The sequence below is a fragment of the Camelina sativa genome, chromosome 7 (genome assembly GCF_030686135.1).
Source record: "Camelina sativa cultivar CO46 ecotype springtype chromosome 7, ASM3068613v1".
NCBI lineage: Eukaryota > Viridiplantae > Streptophyta > Magnoliopsida > Brassicales > Brassicaceae > Camelina > Camelina sativa.
Genome location: NC_141886.1, coordinates 18,542,448 through 18,552,327, shown reverse-complemented (window position 1 = coordinate 18,552,327; position 9,880 = coordinate 18,542,448). Strand labels below are relative to the sequence as shown.

The following is a 9,880-nucleotide window of genomic DNA, read 5'->3' as shown; positions in this document are numbered from 1 at the left end:
TTTTACTTAACTTGTTAATCAATTCTAAGTTATAATAATTTTGATAAATTATTAACTTCCAAGTTGTATAGAACACATGCAAACAATTTTAGGTCAAACCCCTTAGTATTATTTTATATAAATAAGTAATCGGGGTAGACCATCGATCAGAGTAAAATCATAAAATAAAATATTATGATATGTATTATGTTTTTTTTCTTAATTGTGTTTATCTAAAATTATGAGATGTATTTTATAACTTCTTCTAATTTGTGAGTATTTTCTATATATATAAAAAAAATCTCTTAAGATAATTAAATAATTAAGAGATTTTAGGATTGGACCATTGCATCTTCTCAAGCCGAATACCAGAATATTTTCGATGATTCCCTCCTATATATTATTTGAACCAGCAACTTTTAAACTTTACCTGGAAATGTTGACCATGTCAACATTTCTTAAAATAAACGGAGAGAGTATTGTTTTGTTTTCAATGCTCTAGTTATTTTTAATCCTCCACGCTCATGTTGACCGATACTTAATGCTAAAATAAAATAGCTGTAGATAGACATATGGTACGCTACGACGTAATCTTTTTTATTTTATTTAATGTTATCTAATCTCATAAATTTACTAACATCGTAATTTTAAGCAATGCAACAGAAATAATTAATAACATCAAACCAGAAATTATCTAACAAATAAATCTAATACAATAAATAACCATTTAAATCCATTATCAATCTTACATAAATCAATAAATAATCTAATAATTTCATAAAAAAATAAACCATCAATCTAGCAACATTGTCTGACTCAACTCTAACAACTTAACGGAATCCAGACAACATATCAACACAACATCACAAGATATACACTAAATCATCTTTCTTTTCATTTTACCTTGATACTAGGATTTTTGTGTATCTATCCTAGCAGGTTCAATTAACCTTATGTAGTCGTAGTACTTAAGGTGTCAATCCAAATGGGATGATGCTACCACTCAAGATGCAATCAAGAATTCACAAGTTAAGCTAATTCAAAAAGAGTGTTTGTCTAACAATCCTAGAATGATGAAAATACAAAAACGGAAATGAACTACAAAATTAGAAACGAAAATATATGACAAGAAGTAAACAAGAGTAAAAACGAAAACGAGTCTAAGCATGAACAAAACCGCAAGATAAGAAACAGCCGCAGGAATGCAATAATAATCAGGAGGAAAGTAGTCCTAAAGATGGGAGTAATTGATGTCGGTGGAGTCTCCTAAACTACACAGTGTTTATCACGCCACAAGCAAACTATCCCTAGTCAATGAACATCACAACTTAGCTAATCCAATCTCTTGGCAAAAGCTAATCAGACTCGACCAATTCCATACCTAGCTCTCGCTAGAGAAACATGGTCGAGCAGGCATGACAAACAAGTTCATTCACGTCAACAAACATCCTAGACAACTAATCTCGTAGGCTAGGAACGTAAGTCTCTGGCACTAGTTGGTTAGACATTTCATCAAACACCTTTTGGGTGTGGAAATGTCTCGAACCTAGTTCCAATTGATCAGAGAGAAACTAGTAATTCTAACACTAGTCCAGAAGGGAATCATACAAATTAAAACTTAAACACCCTACATCCTAAGATCCTCCACCTAGTCTATCCCATCCCCAAGAACTCTAACACTACTCAGATCCGGAAATCATCACCAAAGATGCAAACCCAGAAAACATTGAAACAAGCATATTAAGATAGATAAAAATGAGAAGAACAACTTTGTAGAAGAAATCAAGTACAAAAACTGAATAAACTCGGAGATATCGGATTACAAGTCTCAGAACATTTTTTGGTGGCTCGGTCAAACCTTAGAAAAAAACGAGATAAAAGATGAGATCCCCTCTGCCAAGACTTAACAAAACTTATTTATAGTAAAAACATATAAATCCCTAAAACTTAAAACGACAAGGTGAAGCGTCGGTTTGGGAATCTCCTGAAGCGTGTAAGACAAAACGTCTTCCTAAAATGTGCATCGAGTCGGAGTGGGCGACAATGGCTCGATTGCTTGGGTGAGAGTGGCTCGATTGGTGCCGCTAAGAGTGGCTTGATTGGTGCCGCTGAGAATGGCTCGATTGGTGCCGATAGGAGTGGCTCAATTGCTTGGCTCGATCGTCTGCGTTTCCGACGTCTCCTAGACACCTGAAATACTTCGAAATGCACAATGTATGCAAGGATGATGCAAAAACTTCCTAAACATGCAAAGTGTATAAAAGAGGTTCTAAAATGACGCAAAATGACTAGTTATCCTAGATAAATGCATGGGAAGTACATGCTAAGGAGACGCAAAATATAGATATATCAACTCCCCCAAACCTATTCTTTTGCTTGCCCTCAAGCAAACAATCAAAAACAAAGTATGGAAGAGAGGTGTGAAGATGGGGTCTCAGAACCTAATAACATGCTGAAAAGAGTAGTTAGAATCAAGGTCCTTGTTTTTAGTTCTATAATGCATGGTGAAGGAAATTTATTTCTTTAATCTACACATGCAATCCTATCAATAATTCCCTTTAACATTCATTAACAGAGAACCGTGAATCAAGCTAAGCAATGTCATTGAACTCATTTGGCTAGGGTAAAAGGTTAGAGACATAGATGGTCTATTCCTCAAGTGGTTTTATCAATACAGAACAAGGTTCTCTCACGAAAAGGAGTTGAGCTTAAGAGAAGGCTAAAGGTTGAAACCAACTGGTATATACAAGAGCAGCGCCCTGTCTACCCAAAGAACATTCCAAACCGAAGTTGGTCCTATCTCTACCCTTCATCAGAAACTTCATCTCAAACCCATTCTTTCATTCTTTAGACTTGGTCTTAGGATGAGTTCACTTCTTATCATTCTAGCGGATTGAGAAATCTTTATTATCAGTAAGGTTCTTTTTTCTTTTCTTCTAAGGACTCTAGACATCTTAAACATTTTACTTTCTTTTCTTTGTCTAATCTTTTTTCATATTATGCCCAGAACCAACAACTCATTATTTTGCTCAACCCAAATCCTTTACTAGACTTGTAAACTTTGAAACATATCCCCCTCCTTAAGACTTTCTACCCTTTACTTTCCTGCACATATCCATACCCAATACCCAAAATCGAGTTCTCACCTAGTCCTACTAGTCCGGATAACGCGAACTAGAACTACACAGGATCCTACTCTTGTCGGTTAGAACCTAACACTTTCTAACAAGCTCAACTCGGAAAAGGCCTTAACACTCAAGAATACAATTGGCTTGAAAGAACGGTTGGTTAAGGGTGCGGGGAACTGTTCAAAAAATGGGAATCAGCTACTTGGATTGACAAGGGTGGTAAGAATGTGAAAGACAATCCAAGTATGTATACGACATCCATGAGTTCAACTTCAATGCATAACAAGATAATTGCGAGTCAGGATTAGGTTAAGATAGATTGGGAATGACGTCAATTCAAAACATGCTTCAATCTTACATTTTTAAATTCAATCGACAAGCATCAAAGAACTAATAACAAGGGCTTCGATCCTATCCTATTGAATTCAGCATGCTACCAAGGTTACAATCATCATCAACCCCTATGTTAAATGCAACAACCCTATATGAATGACACTAGACTCAATCCTAATATGCAAGTGCAAACTACATGAACACTCTATTTTTGTGGAAATTTTCGAAATTTATTTTTCAAATTTTTATGGTTTTTCTATGCAAATAGATGGATGCAGACTCAAACAAGATATGATGCAAAATTTTAAAATAAGAATCACAAAAAACAACATCAGATACATCATCTCAATCCCTCCCCCAAACTTAAATTACACAATCTCCTGTGTAAGAAAAATTTTCAGGAGGATTTAAGACTCACAATAGAAACAATGCAGGAATGAAGAGGTATGTACAAAGGAAGGTAGGAGTACCTCAGTAGTACTTCAAAAAGAGTGTTTGTCTAACAATCCTAGAATGATGAAAATGCAAAAACGGAAATGAACTACAAAATTAGAAACAAAAATATATAACAAGAAGTAAACAAAAGTAAAAACGAAAACGAGTCTAAGCATGAACAACACCGCAAGATAAGAAACAGCCTCAGGAATGCAATAAAAATCAGGAGAAAAGTAGTCCTAAGGATGGGAGTAATTGATGTCGGTGGAGTCTCCTAGACTACCGAGTGTTTAACACGCCACAAGCAAACTATCCCTAGACAATGAACATCACGACTTAGCTAATCCAATCTCTTGGCAAAAGCTAATCAGACTCGACCAATTCCATACCTAGCTCTCGCTAGAGAAACATGGTCGAGCAGGCATGACAAACAAGTTCATTCACGTCAACAAACATCCTAGACAACTAATCTCGTAGGCTAGGAACGTAAGTCTCTGGCACTAGTTGGTTAGACATTTCATCAAACACCTTTTGGGTGTGGAAATGTCTCGAACCTAGTTCCAATTGATCAGAGAGAAACTAGTAATTCTAACACTAGTCCAGAAGGGAATCATACAAATCAAAGCTTAAACACCCTACATCTTAAGATCCTCCAATTAGTCTATCCTATCCCCAAGAACTATAACACTACCCAGATCCGGAAATCATCACCAAAGATGCAAACCCAGAAAACATTGAAACAAGCATATTAAGATAGATAAAAATGAGAATAACAACTTTGTAGAAGAAATCAAGTACAAAATCTGAATAAACTCGGAGATATCGGATTACAAGTCTCAGAACGTTTTTTGGTGGCTCGGTCAAACCTTAGAAAAAAAACGAGATAAAAGATGAGATCCCCTCTGCCAAGACTTAACAAAACTTATTTATAGTAAAAACATATAAATCCCTAAAACTTAAAACGACAAGGTGAAGCGTCGGTTTGGGAATCTCCTGAAGCGTGTAAGACAGAACGTCTTCCTAAAATGTGCATCGAGTCTGAGTGGGCGACAATGGCTCGATTGCTTGGGTGAGAGTGGCTCGATTGGTGCCGCTGAGAGTGGCTTGATTGGTGCCGCTGAGAGTGGCTCGATTGGTGCCGCTGAGAGTGGCTCGATTGGTGCTGCTGAGAGTGGCTCGATTGCTTGGCTAGGAGTGGCTCGATTGCTTGGCTCGATCGTCTGCGTTTCCGACGTCTTCTAGACACCTGAAATACTCCGAAATGCACAATATATGCAAGGATTATGCAAAAATTTCCTAAACATGCAAAGTGTATAAAAGATGTTCTAAAATGACGCAAAACGACTAGTTATCCTAACTAAATGCATGACAAATACATGCTAAGAAAACGCAAAATATAGACATATCATACCTGCATTATAAACAATAAATAAAACGCATGAATATTAACACAAATATTCGGTGAGACAATCCTCCTATCCATAAACCATCAAATTTGATTTATAGATGTTACAAATATATTCGATGATAATATAATAACTACTAATTAGTGTTAAGAAATTGGAACTCACGTTCTATCTTTTAATACACTATATATATATGACATCTTTTAATAAAAATGGAACTGACGTTCTATAAGAGTTGCACTATATATCTGACATCTTTTAATAATACGACACCAATTAAGAATGCTACACACGTTTGCCTCAATAAGCTTTTAGACTTTTTGTAACACTCATGAAACATTTTTAGGATCCTCGAATGAGTGTCGATCAATACCAGATTTGTGTCGGTCAAAACTAATATTTTACAAAACGGATTGACTTAAACTAAACGTACGTTTTATTATGTTTTGGATTTGGAAATTTTAACGCTCAGGTATTTAAGTAGAAAATTCTGCGTGAGAATTTTGACATGTGGAGGTGTTGGTCGACACCAAGTGACCAATGTATGTCGACAGCAACACTAAATAGGTGGCTGAATGTGTTTCTTTTTACTGGTTTGATTTATGATTGTTGTTTGATCATTTGGAGATCTTATTGCTTGTGAGTGTAGTCCAGTAGATGAGAGGATTGTTTTACTGAGTATTTGTGAGAATACTCATGCATCTCAAATGTTGTTTGTGGTGCAGGCAAAATGTGATCGTGGAATCAAGACGATGAAGAGGAGGATGTTCTAGCAGCTTGGTTGTTTGATTTGTGCTTTTTTTTTTGTTACTAGAAAGGAATAATGTTGTCTAGAACGGATGCTAGGTTGTTGATTCTATAATTTGGTTCTTATTATTGACATTGTTGGAATGTTATTATTTCTTTATTCGTTAAGTATTTTATTCATTTATTGGATTATTGATATTGGTTGTTATCTGCTGGTTATGTTGATTGGAGTATGTTGTTAGTAAATATGTGATAACTAATTATTAATGTAAAAAAAAGGATTGGCTTTTTGCAGTTTGGTATCAAAACCCTTACGGTTCTAGGTACGGGTTCATTGTGGGCTTTGTGTCTTGATGTTTGGATTACATGCTTGGTTGACTATGTAAACTAGTCAATTGTGTGTGGCATGGGGTCTTAGAACATCCTCTTCAAGCCTTCAGTGTGATTCCATGGTAACTTGTTTTCCTTGTGTGGTTCTAGTTTGTTTTGGTTGCATAGCCTTCTGTTCCTTATATTGCAAAAGGTTAGAGGTGTTGAGGCTGCTGGTAGTGGTAGAGGTCGCGGCCGTGACTGTGGTCATGCTCGGTCTGGGACAAGTTCCAGAGGCTAGCAAGAGTGTAGCATGAGCATGGCGAGTGAGGAGGTTATAGAGCCGTAGGCTTACCCCATACTAGTGGTAGTATCGACGGGGCTGGTGGTCTTGGTGTCGGTGCTGGTATTGCTCTAGGTGTAGGGATTGTAGTGAGTGGTGCCCTAGGTCGGGATGATCGTCTGGCAAAATTGCTAGCTTATGTGTTGGCGCAACTTCAAGCAGTGGTACCACCATCGGTTGGTATGCAGGCTCCTATGGTGCCGCCAACGGTTGGTTGGGAGGCTCCTTCAGTGACTCTAGTGGTTGTGGACAGGCTCTGGGGGTGCAGCTTGTGGTTGGTTTTGTAGGCAGGTATGCAGCCGGAGGGGGAGGTATTGGATCCACATTATGTTAAGATGACCCAGGGGAACAGTACTGTGCACGAGCTGGACGCGGAATTCAATCGGCTTGTGGTGTATGCAGGCTGGGCGTTGGAGCCAGAGCTAGCTCATGCGCGGAGCTGGTTGAGGTTTCAGATGGGATAAAGGATGACTTGAGAGCATAGGTGGTGGTTGTTAGTCCTCCAATGCAGCCGAAATGAACTCAGCCGCATTCTATTCCTAGCAAGGGAGGAAAGCCTACCCATGGGCAGAAGCGGAATTTTGACACTAAACAGAGGACGAGTTCTAGTGGTGTAGGTTGTTTTGGTTGTGGTAGCTTGGAGCACTGAGTGGCGAGTTGTCCACCGAGGGGAAACCAGCCAGGACCGTCGATCACTCAGGTATGCTATAAATACAGAGAGGCGGAGCATGTGAGATATTCATGTCCCAAGCTACACGATGACAGTGGCAGTGGCACAACCAGTAGTGCAGCAGGTTGCACAGACGGTGTTGTCGTTGTCAGTGGTATCAGGTGTGTACTTGACCGTAGAGACGGGAGGAACCAATACAAGAGCGATCACATGTATAACTTTTGAGACTCAAACTTGGTGAATTTAAGTTAGATTTTATAATTTTATGTGGTTAAATGTTAGGTTTCTTAGCACATGATATTTATGTAGAGACCTTGTTGGTGAGCTGGTTTAGTTCCCATGTGTTGTTTGACTTTGGAGCAACTCATTGTTTTATTACCTCGTAATGTGCCGAGAGAAGCAAAATTTCTGGAGATCCCGGTGAGCGGTACATAGCCGTTAAGGTTGATGGAGGCGGGATGATCTAGGTCCGTGGATGGGCAAGAGGTGTGGACATTTAGGTGGTTGGGGAGTAGATGCTAGCATATTTGATTATATGCCTATTGGAGTTGTATGATGTTATAATGGGTATTGACTGGTTGCATTAGTATAGATTTCATCAAGATAGAGTTATATTTGAGCGGCCCAAAGCGAAGAGTTTGGTTTTTTCAGGGAGTGAGACAAATTTTTGGGAGTCTGTTTATCTCGGCTGGATAGGCAGAGAAGATGATCAGTAAGCCAGAGAAGCGTACCTGGCTACCATTTCTATGTCAGACTCTATAGGACAGGTTTTTATGGGTGAGATCTCTTTCATTCGGGAGTTTGAGGAGGTGTTTTAGTCGTTGTAGGGGCTACCACCATCTCGGTCTGATCCGTTCACGATATAGTTGGAACTAGGGACGATACCATTGTCTAAGGCACCTTATAGGATATCTCCAACAGAGATGTTAGAGCTAAAGAAGCAGTTGGAGGATTTCCTGGCAAGGGATTCATTCGTCCTAACACTTAACCGTGGGGGAAGCCGATGTTGTTTGTGAAAAAAAAGGACCAAAGTTTCCGCTTGTGTATAGATTATCTAGGACTGAACCGAGTCACTATAAAGAGCAAGTATTCTCTTCCACGGATTGATGATTTGGTTGATCAGTTGCGGGGTGCTACTCGGTTCCCCAAGATCGACTTGGCTTTTTGTTACCATCAAATTCCAATAGACGATTTGGACTTCAGAAAGACTGCTTTCAGGACGAGGTATGGGCACTATGAGTTTGTGGTTATGTCATTTGGTTTGGCCAATATGTCAGCTGTGCTAATGAGGTTGATGAACATTGTGTTTCAGGAGTTTCTGAATGAGTTTTTCATCATCTTCATCGACGACATCCTGGTGTGTTTTGATAGTCCTGAGGAGCATGAGATCCATTTGAGGAAGCTATTAGAGCAGAAGTTATTCGCTAAGCTAAGCAAGTGCAATTTTTGGCAGAGAAAGATAAGTTTTCTAGGTCACGTTGTTTCTGTTGAGGGAGTCTTTGTTGATCCAGAGAAGATTGAGGCTATCAGGGATTGGCCTACACCGAGTAATGCCACCGAGATCAAAAGTTTATTTAGATTGGCAGGATACTTGAGGAAGTTTATAAAGGGATTGCTAGTAAGGCTCGGCTAATGACTAAGCTGACAGGGAAAGATGTTCCTTTTGTGTGGTCACTAGAGTGTAAGACGGTTTTTGCAAGCCTGAAGCAGATATTGACTAGTAAACCAGTATTGGCTTTACCTGAGCAGGATAAGCCATATGTGGTGTACAGATGCTTCCATAGTTGGTTTAGGGTGTGTGCTGATACAAGAGGGGATGGTTATTGACTTATTCCCTATGATTTGCGGTAGTTGCAGAAGCATGAGGGCAACTATCCTACCTATGACTAGGAGATGACAACTGTAGTTTTCGTTTTCAAAATTAGGAGAACTTATCTTTATGGCAGGAAGGTACTGGTGTGCATATATCATAAAAGCCAGAAGTATATCCTCACTCAATGTGAGATGAATTTGAGGCAGAAGCGGTGGGTGGAGTTAGTGGCAGATTATGATCTGGATATTGCTTACAACCCTGGTAAAGCTAACTTGGTGGTAGATGCTCTGAGCACGAAGCGTGCGGCTTCGGCTTAGTAGCAGGTTATGGAGTCATTGGTGAGTGAGATGAGTACTTTGTGGTTATGTGCTATCTCACAAGAGCCATTGGGTTTGGAAGCAACTGATAGAGCAGATCTTCTGTGATACTTGCTAGTTAGTGAAGGCGGAACATCAAGGGCCTGGTGGCCTGTTGCAAAGTTTACCTATCCCAGAGTGGAAGTACGGATTTGCTTGTTTCACAGACTATGTATATTTGGGTGATTGTGGATCTTTTGACCAAGTTTGCACATTTTCTAACCATTAAGAAGACTGATGGAGTATGTGGAAAATATTGTGAGATTACATGAGGTGCCTGTGAGCATAGTGTTAGATAGAGATTTCAAGTTCACTTCAGCGTTATGGAAGGCGTTTCAGGCAAAGTTGGGCACTAAGGTGC

The 9,880-nt window shown here is 39.1% G+C and overlaps 1 protein-coding gene across 1 annotated transcript; it reads left to right on the top strand.

Moving 5' to 3' along the window:
* The first annotated feature begins 8,982 nt into the window (after window positions 1-8,982).
* Window positions 8,983-9,480, top strand: LOC147941400 (uncharacterized). Its single transcript, XM_087458506.1, has 2 exons — window positions 8,983-9,116; window positions 9,297-9,480. The coding sequence occupies exons 1-2, from the start codon at window positions 8,983-8,985 to the stop codon at window positions 9,478-9,480; spliced, it is 318 nt and encodes a 105-aa protein (XP_087314632.1).
* Window positions 9,481-9,880: the final 400 nt, after the last annotated feature.

Coding starts and splice junctions, on each gene's coding strand:
- LOC147941400 (XM_087458506.1), top strand. CDS start 8,983: ATGACTAAGCTGACAGGGAAAGATGTTCCTTTTGTGTGGTCACTAGAG. Junction 9,117..9,296: donor CAGGATAAGCCATATGTGGT/GTACAGATGCTT, acceptor TCTTTATGGCAG/GAAGGTACTGGTGTGCATAT.